We start from the raw sequence: 19,917 nt of genomic DNA on the forward strand, positions 1-19,917 counted from the left end.
TGGGTACATATGCAGGTATAGATGCACCCATGTATTGTCCACGTTTGTTGTCAATGAGACGTAATGCTCACGCACTTAATTCTCACGCATTTACCACTAAATCACCACTCATTTATTTTTTCTCGTGCATCCGGCATGTTTTAGGCAAATCCCTCGTTGCATCACTGCTTCTGCACAGAAAACTTATGCACTCTGCTTCATACTTCATGCTTCATACTTTGGAAGGTCTTTGAACGTTCGCTGTATTGCAAGTTTAACGCACGCGCCGCTAGCATACACAACCAAAGCGCGCTAACATGACGGCACCGACCAAAGCAAGAGTCACCCGCTTCAATGGTAATTAATTGCGACTTCGTGGTACTGTGAGTTCGCTCCTAGCGAACAGTACACAAAGTTTTTACTTCGTCTGATTTTAACTGAATCTTATAGAAGTATAATCGGTGACTCCAAGTTCTTTGCAAGTTCTTTTAACGTTCGCTGTATTGCAAGCTTAACGCACGCGACGCTAGAACACACAAGCGAAGCGCGCTAACTTTAAGGCACCGATAGCAGCAAGTCACCCGTTTCATAGCTAATTCATTGCGACTTCGTGGTACTATGAGTTCGTTCTTCAGTAGCAAAAATGATAAAGACGCGCCACCATGCAGACACTATGCAGGTTGCGCACTTGTTTGCTGTCTCGATTCAAATTACCTAAAACAAGTTGCCCGGTCAAGCGGTTCTGATGTTGCTCACGTTCTTTTCATAGCATTTATCGCATTCTTTAGCGAAAAGTTGGCGAATAGTTAATGGTGTCCTGTTCTATAAAGTGCTTGTGAGCATCGTATGATAGGGTTTGTACAGCCATCAATAAGTGGCGGTCATATTCAGTACCACAATGATTAGCTGGTTCGTTCCATATTGAGCTTAGTACCTAACTTCTCATGTAGATGACATACGGAAAACACGCATTGCAATGACGACCAACCAGGAGGACATTTCATACATGGCTACCTTATCTTGGACACTCTTCTCTCTATGTTTATTACAATGACTTCGTGCCACAATGACGATGATTTGCGCTCCGACTCGGCAGGTGACCTCGTGTATATTTCCGCAGGGCTGGTGGGTGCCCTGGAGACAGTGATCGTCCACTTCACGCAGACCGTGGCCGAGGCGCGGCTGCTCTCGTTGGTGCCGCAGGCGCTTGACATCCTGCTCCGCAGCGTGCCCACATTTACGCTCACGCGCGGCATATCGCAGCTGCAGCGCCTGCAGTACGAAAACCAAATCTGCCAGGCCACCGAAGAGATCCTCGCCATCGCCTGCAAGAGCGTCGAGCTCGAACACACGATCTCGCTCAAGCACTGCTGCAGCGGTATGGAGCAACATGTGCACAGTCATTTGTCTGTCAGTTTGATTAGCGCGACTTACCTGTGTCTACGCATTGGCGACCACACAAACTTCTACAAAGGGTTTGATCACCCGATGTTCTTCAGCGCACAGGGGACGGTTACACTTAACTGTTTTCTTGATCTTTTTTTTTCTTCTCTTTAAACTGCCGCAACAACGGGAGCGTGCCGCGGTAGCATGAGTAAACAGGCTATCAGAAAAGCACACAAAAGTGTAGTGTTTATAGTCGACATTGCAGGTAAGCTTCAAATCAATTCAGTGGCAATTCAGCGGTACATGCGGAGAAATGCGTCAGCATTACGTCGCACATCTTTGATGTCGCGAATCTGTGATTTGAACCGCGTTCACCACATTGTACAAACTGTCGGTCAGGAGCGCATTCGACACATGTCGTGCCCGTGCGAGTATATATATATATATATATATATATATATATATGTGTGTGTGTGTGTGTGTGTGTGTGTGTGTGTGTGTGTGTGTGTGTGTGTGTGTGTGTGTGTGTGTGTGTGTGTGTGTGTGTGTGTGTGTGTGTGTGTGTGTGTGTGTGTGTGTGTGTGTGTGTGTGTGTGTGTGTGTGTGTGTGTGTGTGTGTGTGTGTGTGTGTGTGTGTGTGTGTGTGTGTGTGTGTGTGTGTGTGTGTGTGTGTGTGTGTGTGTGTGTGTGTGTGTGTGTGTGTGTGTGGTGTGTGTGTGTGTGTGTGTGTGTGTGTGTGTGTGTGTGTGTGTGTGTGTGTGTGTGTGTGTGTGTGTGTGTGTGTGTGTTTTAAGCGCACTCATCCCCTCTCTCTTTATCACGTGACTGGGTTCCCACGCTTCACACACACGCTTCTTTTTTACTTTGACACTCCTAAAGCTTAATTAGAAGTCACAAGTTATAAGAGCTAGTCGCTTCATGCAGTTTATGTGGATAGGGCGCTTCTTGACCTGATATTTTGCATGCTGCTGTCGTGATGTATCCTCGGCAAGTAATGTTAGACAATCTGTGTATCCGTTACACACAATTATAACTTACATGAACGGTTCTTTGCCATTTATCAGTGATCTTGCTATTACGCTATCTTTAGTGCGTGTGCTTTCCTTCAGGAGGACGGCTAAGCGATTTTTGCGCTATGCAACTATAGCACTCAAACCCACCTCTTCTTATATCACTCGATAAAGATTGCACAACTGAACAGTGCTGAAGTGGCTACTTTCGAGCTTGAGAAAATTTTCCTTAGCAATACCATTTCAACAGTGTGCGCGTCCCGCTGAGTCCCACGTTAGTATTTCTTTTTGATGTTCTACTCAGTGACTAGGTTACCCTTGTAACTTAGTTTAGTGGCCTCTAAGTTACCTAATGTCACTAAATTGATTTTGTCAGTCAACAAATGCTTCTTGTCCTGCTTATGCTTATTATTGTGATAGCAATTATATGGACACTCCAAGCGGATTTCTGCCGTCGCCGTCGCCGTGAGGTTCCGTATAAACTATCAGGGCGATAGAATCATCGACGCGCGCCGTATGCTGTATATGCGAGTTAAAGCGCGCGAGGGTCGCGCGCTTTCACGGAGAGCGAACGTACGGCGGAGAGCAAACGCGACGTCTTCCGTCACGCGAAAGGCCGAGGGAGAATGGGAAAGAGGGAGTGGGGGAGAACGTTCTGCTGCGGCATCAACTGCGTATCTTGCGACCAGGCGCAAGTACAACTGGCGACTCAATCTCGTATACGAAAGGAAGAAAGCGTGAAGGCAGCGCGGGAGGGAAAAGGTGCGGTTTCTACTTTGCTAGCAACTGCGTACTTGTACTTTGCGCGGCTGCGGGCGGTCGCGCGCACCGTATCTTGAAAGCGATCTGGTCAAGGCTCCTATCTTTGTATGCGCTGTGCTATCGCAGCTCAGTTTCCGTTGCAGCGATAGACCTCATGAACCTTCGTTCGCTGTTGCTGGCGCGCTTGCTCATGCCAGCGTTTTGACAGCGGTTGTCTGCGGTCATCGAGTGTGACCTATTCATGTTTCCTTGTGTGCGCTGACACCATGCTTAATTCAGTTAGCAAGCGAATGTGTCTCAAGTTTATACAGCCAATAAAAGTACTATCCTTATTCCGTATAGCCCTCTACTAATTTGCCATCGCAATTGATGCTTCGCCTTTCGGGCGAAACTGCGGCTTTTTTTCTAACACTCTGTCGTTTATATCATGCCAGCTAACTCAAATGGTCAGAAATATCACCAAACTACCCTTGGTCACTAAAGAGTACAAAATTGCGTTGATAAGCAGCCTTGGGCAGTAAAGCACACACACACAATTATGTATGTTTTCTACACTCTTAAAAACGAGACATACGAATAGGTTAGAAGGACTAAACAGGACGGACAGTGCTAGAACCATGTTTTGTTTTTCCCATTGACTCATGATATCGAACTGCATGATATATTTCTGATGATTTGGCGGCCATAAACAGCTTTCAATCGCAAATGTATAGCACGCCAGTGAGGGAGCTCAGCGATTGCCCAGATGTGTTCCTTTTTTTAAGTGACTGTTTTAATTCGTCTGTCTGTCTAATGCAACGCAGTGCTACCATCCCGCAACGTAAACGACACCACCGAGGACACCCGCCGAGCGATGGTGAAGCCGTTCGAGCTGTCGAGCGTCGTAATGATCGACGTGTTCGTTATGCTGGCCGAGGCCGTCGTGCTGCTAGCTTTCGTCGTGGTCATGGACGCCACCGCGTACGCCAGGATCCGCAGGAAGCTACATGGGACGGTAAGCTATGCGTCCTCCTTTGCCAGCTGGTTATTTTAACTCAGCTGTATTTTTTTTATATATGCTGGTAGGTTTGTACTGCTGCATTGGCAACGGGCTTCTGCCATGCCATGCCGAATGTGCGAGTTCGCTTTAAATAAACGAGGCTAAGCATCATTGACGTGGACCAACATTTCGGAATGAGACCACTTGGAAGCGCAGAGTGGTTCCTGTTTTCCGAGGGTCATTCAAGGCGTCTACCTTGGGAGAGACAGTTAGTGCCAAGCGAACCCCTCTACCATCTTCTCACATTTTGAATGCCATTCCTACCCCGTCCCTCGAAATGGAACCACACAACAGTTACTCCCCCCACCCCCCAACCTTCTCTACTTTGTCCCGTTGTTCAGAAGCAATGACTAATTCAATAAAGAATCTTGCTTTCAGTTCGTTACAGCAGGTAATGTTCTGTCTATGGCTGGCACTCGATTATGTCATTCTTAGTTTTACAGCTTCGCACGTGCAGTTATCGTTCATTTGTATGATCCTACAGCAGGCTTGCGGAATAAGCGGAGCGGAAGAAATAACTGTATTGCCATAACTATAGTCGTGTACAACTTAAGAAGGCAGGAGAGGCCCCGCCCAGTTGACCGAAGCGTGGCAGCCGATTGCCTCCGCGACTAAAGAAATGGTTCCGCTGACGCGACTCGGCCCCGTTCGAAGCGCGGGCTTCCCTGTTCTCCGTCGGCGGGGTCACCGGCCGTCCGGCTCATGACGTCAGTCTGGAGTGCGCGGCCATTGGTGTAGGCTCGTTGTCGCCCGTTTTTTAGGGGAAAATTCAACTGACTTCTAAAATTTTACCCGGGTATAGCTGGCTTCGGTATAGATGCCGTGGTGGCTCCGGAAAGGCTATTTCAGAATCATATTGGGCTGAACCGCCTTTCTGGTACATGACTATTCAGTTTCACCGGAGCGAGAACAGGAGCTCGTCCCCAGAGTGCCAAGAGGGACCACGGCTGGCGACGTCTCCGCTCGACTCGGACGTCGGCCACGAGGCCGAGGTTGTTGAGAAGCTGGGCTCGGGACCCATTCCACCTGAGTTTGCGCTCGTGGTGAGCAAACTCACCAAGTCCTTCGGCCTCTCCCACGGCGTCAACAACGTCAGCTTCACCCTCAAGACCGGCCAGGTATGCGTGTCTGCGCGTATTAGGGAACATAAATATCTCGCATCACCGCAGTCGAGCTTCAACTTTGGATTACAAGCGAATATCATTGAATTTTATAGTGTACTTCAAGGTTTGGAAGCGCGAGCATTCGTACTATCTTAAACTGTAGTCAAACAGGGAGGTGGTTCAGACGCCTTTTCTTGCCTCCTTTCACAGACTACTGCAGCAATGATTAGGACAAGATGGTTCTTTCTAGTAAAGGCTGCATACCTGCCACCTCTTCCAATTTGCCTGGGAGACTCCTGTTATCTGACCGAACCTCCTAAGATCACCCGCCATGATGGTTTAGCGGCTGTGGTGTTGCGCTGCTAAGTACAAGGGTGCAGTACCAAATCCCCGCCGCGGCGGCCGCATTTCGCTGGAAGCTAAATGCAAAAACGCCTGTGTGCTTGGCATTGGGAGCGCGTTAAAGATCCGCAGGTAGTCACAATTTCTGGAGACCCCCACAATGGTGTATCTCATAATCAAATCGTGGTTTTGGCTCGTAAGACCACAGAATTAATTTTGAAAAACGTTATATATGAACACGGCTATAGATCTTCGGAAAAACTGCCCCAACTCTCCTACGGGAAAAAACAACGTGACACAGCTGCTATTATGCGCTAGGTAGCTAGCCAAAGTGAAATTTAAATACAAAACATTATTGCGTAGACATTGTAGGCTTAATCATAGAAAAAGGCCTAATTCAGTTCTCTTCCAATCGATACATACGTTCAGGGCACGTGAGGCATAGATGTAATATGCTTTGCATAATGATCACTTTTTTTTTAAGTCTGCTTCGCCGCAGTAAAGTCATGTTATGAGGCAAAGCAAATTTGAAGTGTAAAGGGGCCATTGTCAAGGGACGTGGTATGTGCTCCTTAATTATGCAAGCGCACGCGCCGTGTCTAGTCACAGTACGAGCGCCGAGCCGTCTAATAACTGTACTGACCGCCATACAGAGTGGTTTGTGACGTTACTGTGGCCCCCAGAAAAGATTCTGCCTGGCGATGCTAGATGGCGCAACGTGTCCATAATTAAGAAGGCGTGAGAGTTGAGCCCGGCTTCAATATATACACGGCTCATAGGCACCGCGCACCACCGCTGCAATCTTGGAGGCCACGCAAAAGACTGCGAGCGGACATCCCAGTGGTGCGGCTAGATGGCGGAACATGTCCGTAGGGAACAGGCTGCCTGCATGCTCTTCTCGAAAGAGCGTCGACTATGCATAATACGTGACGCGTTTCGGTTATGACAATACCTTGCTTCAATGCTAATCGCATTAGTGTCGTCGGTCATCGTGAGATATGTGCTGCCGGAATATTTTTGTTTTGATCTTTCTTTTTTGTTCATTTATTTTTTAAAGCTCCTTACGCTATACCCATTAATATGTGAGGCGTAGACGATCAGAAAGCGTAAATCCTAAGTCTTGACAAATAGTATCCAGCTCATTTTTAAAGCTGCTCTGCTACCCCTAAATAAGATAATAGCAAGCCACTAGCAAACGAAAACTTACAAAACAATACGCGCGCCGACAAGTCAAAATAAATCTACGTACCAACAAGTCAAGGAGCAAGTTAACCAGTAAGGGGCATTCTTCTTAAATCCTATCAACGACAATACTCTATAGTGCACAAAAACGCAGTCACCGGTACTCTGAAAGCGAACAGATCAGCTGCCTTGCGACCGCAGTGCCTTGGTATCATCGGCGTTACCGGGGCGGGGAAGACGGAGCTGATGCAGCTGCTCACCGGCCTCTCCGAGAGCTCGTCGGGCGACGTCTACCTGGGGTCGCTGTCGCGATCACGCACGCCCAGGGAGTACGCCTCCAAGATCGGCTACTGCCCCGACGCACTTGGCCTGCCCGACCACCTCACCGGCCGAGAGGTACGACAGGGAGTAACCCACTCGACAAAACAAAAACAATGTGAGGATGGTGATTATCGGGTCGTCATGTCGCCAAGCGCTAGTCCTGGCCAAAGAACACCAATGACACGGTACAATGAGTTGACAAGGGTACATGAAATCAGGAACGTAACATGGCTGTAACGGTTAATGTGTTTAACCACACTTAAAGGAAAGCAGGGCAACGAAATGCGGCACGTATGAAAGTTTGCGCGGTTATTCACTCTGTTAGCGTGAATGACGAAGACTGGAATTAGCGGTCTTGAATAATTTCTTCTTGGTTTTTATTTAACATCCAAAACTACACACGGGCTATAGACTTGCTCCAAGCCATGACGTCATAGAGATGACTGCCTACCGTTGCCTACCGCGAACCTGCTGGTTCTGGCAGTCGCGCGTGATTCTATTGGTCTCGAGTTTTTATCGTCCTATAGGAAAACTACCAAAGCCTCCGATTTTTACGGGCCATGAATTGAAGTGGCTCGACGTGAAATATCAAAAAAGTGTGTATCTTTTATTCTTCGCATGCGCTTGCGCGCTAGCGACGTCATATGTTTCGTGTTTAAAAACACGAAGCTTGCCTATAAGAGAGCATAGGCCATCGAAGGAAGAATAACTTAAGACGGAATAATTTCAACCACTTGGCCGCCTAAGTTTCAACATGCGAGCGTTGTTGCATTCATGCCCCGCCTAACTGCGGCTGACGTAACCGAGGGCAAAACCAGTGATCTCGTGAACGCCATAACCCCTTAGCCACCGTGATGGGTCGGAATCGTGGCCAGTAGACTTCTTTTTGGGATGGGTTCCGGCTTCACTGAGAAGGCAACCTGCAGCAAATTTTCTTTAGATTCAGTTTCTCTGTACGCTTCACGCTGAATGATCGTTCTTTCTATTTTTCTTCTCTTTTTTTTAGCAGTATACTTTTAGATTCGAAGCTAATTTGTGTCACGCCGTAATTTAAAACGAATACGTAAATATCAATAATATGACGACGTACGCGTGTCACTGATATGGAGCTTCGAGCCGGACTAACACCTCAGCTAAATTATTATTCACTAATCTAAATGAACTTCTTCCATGTAGTGCTCGGAAAACGGTCAAATAGTTGCAATAAGATGGCATATGTTGCTGGTAATTGCATAACAAGGCATATGAGATGATAAGTTGCTTTTCAGCGGGTAATATACAAGGTTTGCATAAAGTAGGAGCGCGAGGTATGCGTGAATCTTCCAGATTATTCGCTGGCTTATTTCCGTTCGCATATGACCCAGAGGTAGGCATTTTGCAGTGGGCTAATTTTGACGCCACGGTTGCAAGCATTATTTGCCTTATTCGTTAACAGTGAAGCTCAACTGCGCGACAGTTGAACTGCTAAACTGCGCTGCTAAAGAAAATTAACGTGGCTTCTACGACATGGTGGCGCCATCTGGCGCAGCTGCGGAGAACGGCGCGCTCCACAACCGACAGACGGCGCCACCGCTCCGCTACAAAATCAATCTTTTATTGCGATAGCAATTATATGGACACTTCAAGCGGATTTCTGTCGTCGGCGTCGCCATCGTCGTCGACGTCGTCGACGTGAGGTTCGGTATAAAGTCCAAGGACGATGAAATCATCGCCGCGCGCCGCAGCGCGCTTTCACGGAGAGCGAACGCACAGTGGAGAGCAAACGCGACCGTCGCTTGAAAGGCCGGGGGGGATGGGAGGGAGGGAGGGGGGGCGACATTGTGCTGCGGCACCAACGGCGCAAGGGGAACTGGCGACTCAGTCTCGCACGCAAAAGGAGGAAAGTGGGAAGGCAGCGCGGTAGGGAGGGGGGTGGCTTCTACTATGCCCGCAACTGCGTACTTGTACTTTTCCCGGCTGCGGCTGTCGCCCGAATCGTATCTTGAAAGCGATCTGCAGACGGCTCAAAGCTTTGTATGCACTGTGCGTTCGCCACTCAGTTTCCGTTGAAGCGATAGACCGCACGAACATAGACTGCTCGCTGCTGCTGCTGCTGCACTTGCTCACGCCAGTGTCTTGACAGCGGTTGTCTGCGGTCGTCCAGTCGGATCGTCGAGTGTTCGCTTGTGCGCGCTGACACCATGCTTGGTAATTCAGTTACTAAGCGAATATTTCCAAGTTTATACAGCCGATAAAACTACTATCCTTACTCCATATAGCTCTCTACTAATTTGCTGTCGCAATTGATGCTTCGCCTTTCGGCGAAACTGCTACTTTTTTCTTTTCTCTTTTGTGGCGTTGGAGCGCACGACACCCACTTTGTCGTTATTGTGAACGGAGCAGAAAGATTTAGTTTGTATAAGTCGATAGATGCATTACCAATTGTTCTGACAGTGGCTTCACGACCATGTACATATTTTCCTCGAGTATTCTGTCTATGAAACTGTGATTGTTTGACAAAATTGGCTATTACAATCAGTCGAAAGTGCGTGTTACAAGACGTACGAGCTGGTAAGGCGATCGACGCTCAGTGTACTAGGAAAAATCAGAGAACCTGCCTAAAGTATTGCAGGTTTGAGAAAATATGTTTCCGCTACCGAGGAAATGGTGGATAGTACGTGCAAGATTTCTTTTTTTGCAGGAGGCTCACATCAAAGATGCTGAGGCTGTTTTACTAACACGAATGCATTCGAGAGTTCTCATATATTCTCTTAATGAATTATTTACTGAGCTAATACGGTTTAATCTTGGTGAGTGTTACTACATTAAATGCTTAAAGTCTGTGACAAAATGAGCATTTCGTTCCCGCGAAAGAGCATCATGAAGAAAAATGACGACACAAGCGAAGTGGAAGTGATAACTGCATTACAAGGAGGACTTTAAATAAAGTTCAAAGGTGCGTGATAACTGGCAATTGGCTAAATGTGCTACGATACTGTCATCTTTGTACGCTGCATGGTACGAGATTCCTCTGTCTTGCATTTCTTTGCGTCCCTGCTTTTGCCGTTGTTCCTTTTCGATGGTGATAACCAATGGCCATCGAATCTTCGGGTGCAGATAATCGAGCTTTTCTGCGTGCTTCGGGGCTTCCGGCTAAACGACACGACGGCAATAGTGAATAACCTGCTGGGGATCATGGAGCTGACCACCGTGGCCAATGACCTCACCAGCCACTACACGTGGGTGCTTTCTCACCGATTAACTAAGCTCACTGGGGCAAGCGCACAGTACGTAACAAATTACAGGGCTCGGCGAGTTGCATGGTACATTGTTTAATGGTAAAACCAGCAAAAGAAAAATGAACAAGAAATAAATGAACGAGAGTCAGGAAAGTAGGGAATCAACCTGTATCTCTCAATATAAAACGAACTAATTTGCTAGCATGCGCTCAGACAGATAAATTTTGGGCACAAAAAGAACTCGTTCTTCAATTAACCTTCTCAGCAAGAGATACGGCTTTGTGTAGATAGAATTTATCGATGCTGACGTTTATACCTACTTGCGTAACTGACGCAGGCACAGATATATTCTCATATGGCGGTCTTAGACAAAAAATTAAGTCTAGCGCCATTCTGGTCTTGCTACTCGATTTTTTTTTTTTTTTTTTTTTGGGGGGGGGGGGGGTTGTTTATCCACTCAAGCATGTATGCAGCATACCTGTAACATAAACTCCTACGGCGCTGACACGTCCATTTCGCACAGCACGTTGTCGCATTAATTTCAGGGTTGAAGCTACACGCCATGGTGGCTTAGTGGCTTTGGCACGCTGCTGCCGAGCACGATGTTCCGGGTTCGAATCCCGACAGCACGTTCGTGCACTTACATTTCAGGTGCACGTCAAACAAGCTCAGGTGATCGAAATTTATCTCACGCCCTCCACTTACGGTGTCTCTTACAGCCTCGTTGTTGCTTTGAGCAGTTAAAACCCATGAATCAAAGCTGACGCTGCTAATGTGTCAGAGCCCACGAAATCGCTTTTGCTGGGGAACACAAAGCGAGTACCTTGAGGAAAGCGATAAACATAATGACGTCACGTCGACGTTACGCCTAACGTAAGTTTGCCAGTGGTTGTGCATTGAGTGCTTAGAAGAAAGGCGGGGTATGTAGGTGGCCGTCTAAGGCAGTAGCTTCAATTACCTTGCTAAGGAAGCCTACGGCGTTGAATCCTTTTTAACGTAACGCTACAGATATATGCTTTTGGAAGTGGGTATTAATTTCGCTTGGCCGCCAATTGCAGCATTGCAAAAAATTGTACTGTTAGTGTGAATAAAGGCAAATTGCGTAGTCATGCCGACGTACGCTTTGCGGCACACGCCGTCATGTTACCCCATGGCGCAGTCGCAGAAACATTAGCGCTCTCGTGGATATGCTTCATGCAGTGCCTCGATCTTAAAATGCGCTCAGCCAGTCATGGCCCAGCTCGGTATGTTCTGTTTATCTTAAACTAATTTCACTGGTATTTTCTGCAAGTGTAACACATTTGAGAGGAACCAGTCAACTCTCGACACAAGCATGGGGCCGCTTGTCCCTGTCTGCTCTGGTTACACTGATGGATATCTTGTCGCAGCAAAGAGCCGCTGTTGTTGGAACATTCGTCGCTGCCACTAATTGATCTTTATTCGTAAATGTATCTGCATGCTACAGGAACGCGTGAGGACAGACGCCGGCCAGTCGCAATAAGCATGCTTACTATCAGCAAAGGCAGCTGGCCAAAGACACATACCCTTAACACGTACACTTGTTCCACTTAACCGAATCGTAGATCCAAGACGAGCGGAGCTTTCCCACTTTTCCGCCCAAGATGGCTCATGCATGCAATTCCGTTTCCGCTACAAGCGCAGTTCATGCGATGACGTCTCCGCCGATGAGTGGACCCCAAAGTGATTGCCGCATCTGAATAAATATTTTACGGCGTAAGCTGTTATGGGCTCATTCCAATAGCGTTTTGGAGTCGCGATAATGCCGCCGCCGCCGCCGCCCTGTAGCCGCTATCGTACGCGAAAAAAAGTACCCGCTCTCCGCCGGGATCGAACCCAGGCCCGTTGTGTGGGAGGCGGATACTCTACCACTGAGCCACGCAAGCTTTTTTTTTTTTCTCTTTATTGCCTCGCATGTCACAGAGCTTACGAGCGCAGAACAGACTAACAGGATCATATGTCGGTGAACCGTCAGCTGTTTGCTGACTACATGTCATCAGTATTTCGGCATGTGCAACAAAAGTTCCAATCTTGGAACCCACTCCGGTACAAACGTCTGCACCTTCTGCACTTCGACAAAATGGGACACTTATTCGCAAAAATGTTCACGAACGGGTCTCACATTAAGATCTGCATTGTGTGCAGCCGTCCGCGTTCGCCATTAGCTGTGCAGGCCCAGGAGCATGACAAGATAAAAAGGCACGCCATCGTCGTTTTCAACCGTGAGATAACGGATACCATGCGGATATAATGGCAATTCTTTTTTTCGAGTTCTCTGTAAGATGTCCCAGAAGAACACCCCGCTCCAGTAATCTAAAAACACGTGTTCAATGGTCTGTTTTTTTCCCATAATAAACAGTTAGTACCCTACGGAACAAATAAACCCCTATCTTCTAATCATGTTTTAACGGGTAAGGTTCCTGTGTGCAGCTTAAAAAAGAATTCAACCCCTGGTGCAACGAGCATTCTTTTAACGCTTTTCAAAATATCTTTTCCTGGGCCTACACAGTATAATTCACGGTACAGTGGCACAGGAAATAACACATCAACGAGGTCTTTGTACAGTTTCCTACGTGACACCTCGGTCAAATATTGCAAAGAAAAGCGTACCGATAAGAAACGGAAAGATGAACTACTTCTTTTAGATATCCCCGTACCGGTCCTTGCTCACACACCGAAGACACAACAAATTCCGGTAGAACTTTACCCAGCCTTAGTACTGAGCCATGCAAGCACTTGCTATCCGAGAGCGGGAAACTCGCCCATAAACGCGCCCTATGCATGCGCGTAGGCCCAGACGACGAGATGCGATTCAGACGCGGAACGCAAACAACGCGGTCCCAAGCCTCCGCCGGTATGGTGACTCCATCTAGTTAAGGCGCCGGCAAACGCAACCTTTCAGACACTGTAAATTTTGCTGCCACCTTAACTAGATGGCGCTAACATACCGACTGAGGTAGGGAGCCTACATGTAAGCGCTGTAAAACATAGCTTGCATGTAGGCTCCCTAGACGGATGCTCGGGATCACGTTGATTGCGCTAGATTGGGCGCGTTGCAATGAGAGCGAATGTGACAGCCGTAGTTGCATTGTCGGCTGCTTGGCTGGGCCGAACGGCGCTAGCCATCGGCGATGGAACGCGTCGGCTTGCACGCGCGACGGCGGCCGAAGCAGGCCGGATACTATACCGGCGTCCGAAGCAGGCCGGATACCTTGCACGCGCGACAGCATCCCAAGCGCGTTCCTGACGCATTCACTCAAATTACTAGGTATATAGTACTGTCGAAACGCTCGCCTATAGCTTACGCTGTGACTGTGCTACGTGTGCCGCGCAGGCCTGGCATTTTTTAACACGAAAGTGTTTTATTCCGGGGTCCACCAAGACTTCACTGACGTATTTCCGTCACGGAAATACGTCATAGAACATAATACAAAGAAAGAAACCAGAAGAAAAAGTTCCACAGACATGCAAAATTTGGAAATCGAACCCACGACCTCTCAGTCCGCGACGATAGATCGCCGAGCATTTAACCCATTGCGCCACAGACGCGCCTTATATATCTAACACTCCTCCGTGTACCCGCGCTCTTGCTCGGGGCGGTGCCGCCGCCTACGAGCAGAAAAGAGAAGTACTGCATTATGACACTAACGCGCACCGACAGTGAACGCTTCGGTGGTCTCAGCACTACGACGCCTCGATGCCAGCATTCGAAGGGACGCTGGCATCAAGAAGCACTACCAACGCCACTTAGGTGGCGTTCACCGTACTCAGCACAGCGGAGCGTGGCCTCCGCAATTAGCTCTGAAAATGTTTCTGAAGTTGATCGCGGAGGCTGCAATTACGACGCGCTGTACGCGCTGATTTGACTCGGTGACGATTCAGTTACGTGCTTTGTCTTGCGCGTTGTATTAGTGTGTCAGTTACGTGCTTCGTCTTTCGCGTTGTGCTAGCGTGTGCAGCGTAGTGCAGCTTCCATATGCACGACGGTTGCTCATGGTCATCGACGTTGGTAGTCGTGATGGAGGAGACGTGCCACCAGGCGTCAGCGTGGGTGCATCAACGCTAAGGGCGCTTAAGCCACAAAACACCAATAGACATTATATATCAATGTGCAATAAACATTACACTACTTCTGTGAAGACACGTTTCACTTTCGTGTTCTATACCAATTCCTATATAAGAGGGATCAACCACATTTTTTTAACACGAGAGTGCTTTATGCCGGGGTCCACCAAGACTTCACTGACGTATTTCCGTCACGGAAATACGTCATAGAACATAATACAAAGAAAGAAACCAGAAGAAAAAGTTCCACAGACATGCAAAATTTGGAAATCGAACCCACGACCTCTCGGTCCGCGACGATAGATCGCCGAGCGTTTAACCCATTGCGCCACAAACGCATTTGCAGAGAGCTACACAGACGCGCCTTATATATCTAACACTCCTCCGTGTACCCGCGCTCTTGCTCGGGGCGGTGCCGCCGCCTACGAGCAGAAAAGAGAAGTACTGCATTATGACACTAACGCGCACCGACAGTGAACGCTTCGGTGGTCTCAGCACTACGACGCCTCGATGCCAGCATTCGAAGGGACGCTGGCATCAAGAAGCACTACCAACGCCACTTAGGTGGCGTTCACCGTACTCAGCACAGCGGAGCGTGGCCTCCGCAATTAGCTCTGAAAATGTTTCTGAAGTTGATCGCGGAGGCTGCAATTACGACGCGCTGTACGCGCTGATTTGACTCGGTGACGATTCAGTTACGTGCTTTGTCTTGCGCGTTGTATTAGTGTGTCAGTTACGTGCTTCGTCTTTCGCGTTGTGCTAGCGTGTGCAGCGTAGTGCAGCTTCCATATGCACGACGGTTGCTCATGGTCATCGACGTTGGTAGTCGTGATGGAGGAGACGTGCCACCAGGCGTCAGCGTGGGTGCATCAACGCCTAAGGGCGCTTTAGCCACAAAACACCAATAGACATTATATATCAATGTGCAATAAACATTACACTACTTCTGTGAAGACACGTTTCACTTTCGTGTTCTATACCGATTCCTATATAAGAGGGATCAACCACATTTTTTTTTTTATTTTGGTCAACGAATTTTCAATCCCCACATCAGCTCGTAGAGGCCGTATATACTTGTGTGTTTCCCTCTCCAAATGTCAACTCTGCTTATAACGACAATGTGTATGTTGTCCTTTTTTTTAATGCCTTAGTTCTTATTGCCTCCTAGCAGGCATTGAGTTTAAAAATGGGGTATGTCAACCTCATACTATCTTCGTATTATGCAGACCCGGCGACAAGCGCAAGCTCTGCATCGCGCTGGCCATCGCGGGCCTGCCCAGCGTCGTTCTGCTGGACGAGCCGAGCACGGGTGTGGATGTCGCATCGAAGGCGCAGATACGGCGCAGTCTCAGCATCGTCCGCCGGATGACAGACTGTGCCATACTGCTCACCTCAAACAGGTTGGTTCACTGCTATCGGGGCACCCAGTTTACGAGCAATGGCTGCTTAGCTGGCCGATTCACTTAAAGTGAGAGCGGACCTTACTGCTTGTGTAAATTTTCACTAGCGTTATTTTTTTTTCTTTAAAGCTCTCATATGTGGTTACAGTGTTACGGATAAAAATCAGCGCTCGCTTCGCAATTCCATGTACACCCTGTCACCTGTGAAATTGACTGTCAAATAAAGGCTCTCAAAAATATTTTTAGAATCTTTGCGGCCATGCTTATGGAAACGCCCTTTACTTCCCATGTAAACACATTAGTGTAGGTGCCATTTGTGGTGGCGGTGGAATTGTTTGTTCTGTTAACCTACATGCGTTATTTAGCGCGAGCCCTGGCTACCGCAGAACTGTCGCTGCAGTTTCCTCTGCAATGTATTTGTCCTTTCAATAGGGGGTTGGCAAAATTCTGCAAACGAGCACCGCCACGCATCTCGTTTGACCCACACATTATGGTGGAAGTTGCCCATAGAAGGATAAATAAACCAGGAGCGCACTAATTGCCGCCACTGTCTTAGACACCATCTCTTGCTTACATACTCGCTGTTTGCGAGGCGCCCCTCGGCTCCCTGGCCTCAATGGTGCGACGAGTGTAGTGCAACATAATAAAGCCTACTTACTTCCAGTATTTCGCTTATCACCTATTCTTAAAAGAGTTGAATGTAGGGCTAATTGGTATTTTGACATGAGAACCATCTTGAAATAGCGCGCAACGCGACGGCACAACGGAAAGGAAGCCGAACACAGGCGCACACTAACAACTAATATACCCGTGGGTCTGCTTTCAATAAATCATTTGTTAGTTTGCATCTGTGTTGGTCTACCTTTCCGTTGTGCAATCCCGTTGCGCGCTATTTCAATATGGTTCTCATGACACCTATTCTCACCTTTAATAAAAGATGTACTTTCCCTGCCCTTAAAAGGATTCCAATGTGTGACACTGCAGTCAATTCATAGCTGCGCGACCTGTGAAATTCATGCATCCTCGCGCAGCCGACCAGCGCTCTCGAATCTCGGAAGGCCATGGAGAGAGGCAGCCCTCACTTTTTTACCATTACTAACAAAACTAGTTAGTAATGCCCGAAAACGTCGTATTAAGCCAAATTCACTGCAACGTGCTACCTGTATGAGAACTTTCAGTGAACATCAGCCAGCAATCCAGCTGAAAGAGTCATATACACGTGGTGCGCCTACTTATAACAGAGTATATGATCTTCATATTCCTGAGGTAATCTTTTCCTTATCTATTACCTCGCAGGCCTCAATGAATTCAAGAAAACTGGACCAAATATGAGCGTTCAAAGATTCTCTAGCACAGTTTCATGAGCGTGCACAGGCTATTACGCCACGGAATGCTCCCCGATTTGACTCTTTAAGAAAACGCTAGCCGTTGTCTCCAAATATGCTCCGCTAGCACTTTACTCCTCCGTGCATCCTACGCCGATTGTATATTTAACTTAATAGTCTTTTGTTCTTTAATATTACCGAAAAATTCGCGTAAAAAAAGCGTTTCTCCGTTACTCCCCCAGCATGCAGCAGTGCGAGGTCCTGTGCGACCGCATCGCCATCATGCTCTCGGGCCAGCTAGAGTGCATCGGCACGGTGGACGAGTTGAAAAGCAAGTTCGGCCGTGGCTATACAATCACCATCAAGATGCGCCAGGACACCATCGACGACTCCGAGTACCGGGAAGACCTGACGCAGGACATGAAGGCCGAGTTCCACAGCTGCCAGCTCGACCACTCCTTCCAGGCAAGCTTTCTCCTCTTTCGGCTTTAGAAGGACAAATGCAGCGAAATTTCACACTGGCGTAATTTGATTAGAAATGAGTTGTTTTACTATCGCGACCGCGTTTAGAGCAAGCGCACGTAATCTCGACCACAGTCACCATCTGTTAGCGTTGCCCTGCGCAGGTACTGCGTGTTTGATCACGTGACAGCTGGTGGCGAGCGAACAATGGCGTCCAGTACGCGAAAAGAACAGGCTGAGGGCGATTGAGGTCGTTCGTGCGGTTTTTTTCCCGCCGTCCCCGGGAAAAAAATGGCTGCCACTTACAAGCACTGAAAAGCTGGAGTATAATACTGAAGCAATCTTGGCAAAGCTGCATGGCTGGTAATTGTCTACTTTTTTATTAGCAGCCTTCAATAGAACCTAAGCTGACGACGAGTGCACTTGGTGGTCAGCGGATATGACGTAAGACACGTTCGAGTGGCGCGTAATCTCGGAGGTCATGAAGAGCAGCCTCGCGTTCTGAGTAATCCGTCACTTCCGGTGAGGGGTAATGGAGGCGATTCCTTTTTATTTATTTTCCTTTTTTTTGTGTTTTGTTCAGTTCCGGTATCAGGAACATCTGCATTTGCGAACTTTTCCTGATACGTAAAAAAAAATTACGTATGAAACACACCCGCCTTTCTTCTTCTTTCTTTCTGGGGTTTTACGTGCCAAAACCAGTTCTGATTATGAGGCACGAAACACACCCGCCACCCGAAATTTTGTTGCAGTTGGCCTTTAACAATAAAATGCAGTGGTTGTGCAAAGTGGGATGCTTCGCGATTGTGTTAGGTTGCAATTGTCTTAAACGAACTTAGATCAGCGTTGCGGTGGGCCCTCTTGCAATAATATAGGTAGCGCAAACACAACGAGGACAGGAGCGAAGCACGAACACAGACACAAGCGGTGTTAACTTCTAACATCAATGTCTATTTCCAGGTACCACACCGTACTTGCATAGCGAGCCTTGGTTATGCTTGTGTTAATGTTTCCCTGCCTTGTGGAATAAATATATAGATTTTCTGCGCAATGGTTGAGGTTAAGCAATAAGTTTCACCAGTGTTCATGCAACTACGTACATTTGCACGTATGTTCTGTGACGCGCGAGCTAGAGAGCTTAAGTATGGCGTGGTTCCCTAAAAATATAGATTGTTTTTAGACGTTAGCGCCGTCTATGTATGTTCATGTGCTCTTCTCCTACCCTCGTATTTTTGCGCTGCACGAGTTTTTCAAGATAGCCCTTCGACCATTCGCTTTGAGTGCACAGGCACCAGCAGTTGCGAATCACGAAGCGTTTCTGCGGGTGGGTAAGGTTTGGTCTGGCATTAGGAAATATGAGAACTTGTTTTCGCAACGTTGAAGTGCCGTTGAACAACATATCACAATTTGTACTTCATGATCGCCACTTAGTGAGTATTATACCAATCTGCGTTGCCACTTTACAGCAGTAGTGTTGCGGCTCATTGGTGTGGCAAAATCTCACGTACACCGTAAATTACATTGACTGTGTAACTGTGAGAACCACAAAGCAATTTGCGCCGTACCAGCATGAGTGCTCCAAATACCGTTTGCGTTCATTCTCATTCACCTCTTCAAGTGAACAACGTTCGTACAGGGGCAATACTGGGCCCTTACCAGGTGCAGATATAGCGTTGCGTATACGATACGCAACACTATCACTCGCTCATTCTGAATCACTCTTTCACTCCGTCTCACTCTATCACGAACCCACTCTTTCATTATTCACTCCGATTGTTCACTCTCACCAACTCACTCAGTTAACTGTTTATGGACTTGACTGATTCACTTACTCAATCGTTTACGTTCGTTCGGCGATACATTGGTAACCCCGCATTGTCGCTGGCCCACAGGGCGTGCTAGAATACCGGATCGCCACGACCTACACCACCTGGAGTGAGATGTTCTCCAAGATGGCGGTTATACAGAAGAAATACCGCTTCAAGGAATTCTACGTGTGCGACACGACCTTGGAGCAGATCTTCGTCAGCTACGCCCGCAAGCAGATCAATTTTACCAAGGCCCTAGCCTCGACCTCCTGATCTGCGGGCGAGCTCGATGGCACCAGTGGACGTCCTTAGCCAGTGGCGCAATAGGCTGCGCTCTGTGGCGCCGTTGGTTGCCAATTCGACCGGCATAGGACCACTGTATGCTGTTGTACATAGTACTGTATATGCTGTGTATACTATATAAGGTCGTAATTGTTGTACATAAGACTGTATACTCTGTGTATATTGTATAACGCCCTAATTATTGTACATAGATC

General features: G+C 47.8%; 2 protein-coding genes across 2 annotated transcripts in view; both read left to right on the plus strand.

The window, feature by feature from the left end:
• Positions 1 to 8,494, plus strand: part of LOC119456795 (ATP-binding cassette sub-family A member 17-like) — a 59,381-nt gene extending 50,887 nt beyond the window's left edge. The window contains exons 19-23 of the mRNA XM_049669077.1: positions 971 to 1,357; positions 3,941 to 4,131; positions 5,070 to 5,294; positions 7,005 to 7,199; positions 8,489 to 8,494. Of these exons, the coding sequence (XP_049525034.1) occupies positions 971 to 1,357; positions 3,941 to 4,131; positions 5,070 to 5,294; positions 7,005 to 7,199; positions 8,489 to 8,494 (1,004 nt within the window). The remainder of the gene's footprint in view (positions 1 to 970; positions 1,358 to 3,940; positions 4,132 to 5,069; positions 5,295 to 7,004; positions 7,200 to 8,488) is intronic.
• Positions 8,495 to 9,845: 1,351 nt separating this feature from the next.
• Positions 9,846 to 19,693, plus strand: LOC119455114 (cholesterol transporter ABCA5-like). The gene is made up of 5 exons (XM_037716591.2): positions 9,846 to 10,059; positions 10,221 to 10,342; positions 15,652 to 15,825; positions 17,393 to 17,615; positions 19,505 to 19,693. The coding sequence occupies exons 2-5, from the start codon at positions 10,299 to 10,301 to the stop codon at positions 19,691 to 19,693; spliced, it is 630 nt and encodes a 209-aa protein (XP_037572519.1). The 5' UTR covers positions 9,846 to 10,059; positions 10,221 to 10,298.
• Positions 19,694 to 19,917: the final 224 nt, after the last annotated feature.

This window comes from Dermacentor silvarum, chromosome 6, assembly GCF_013339745.2.
Source record: "Dermacentor silvarum isolate Dsil-2018 chromosome 6, BIME_Dsil_1.4, whole genome shotgun sequence".
In the NCBI taxonomy this organism is placed as follows: Eukaryota; Metazoa; Arthropoda; class Arachnida; order Ixodida; family Ixodidae; genus Dermacentor; species Dermacentor silvarum.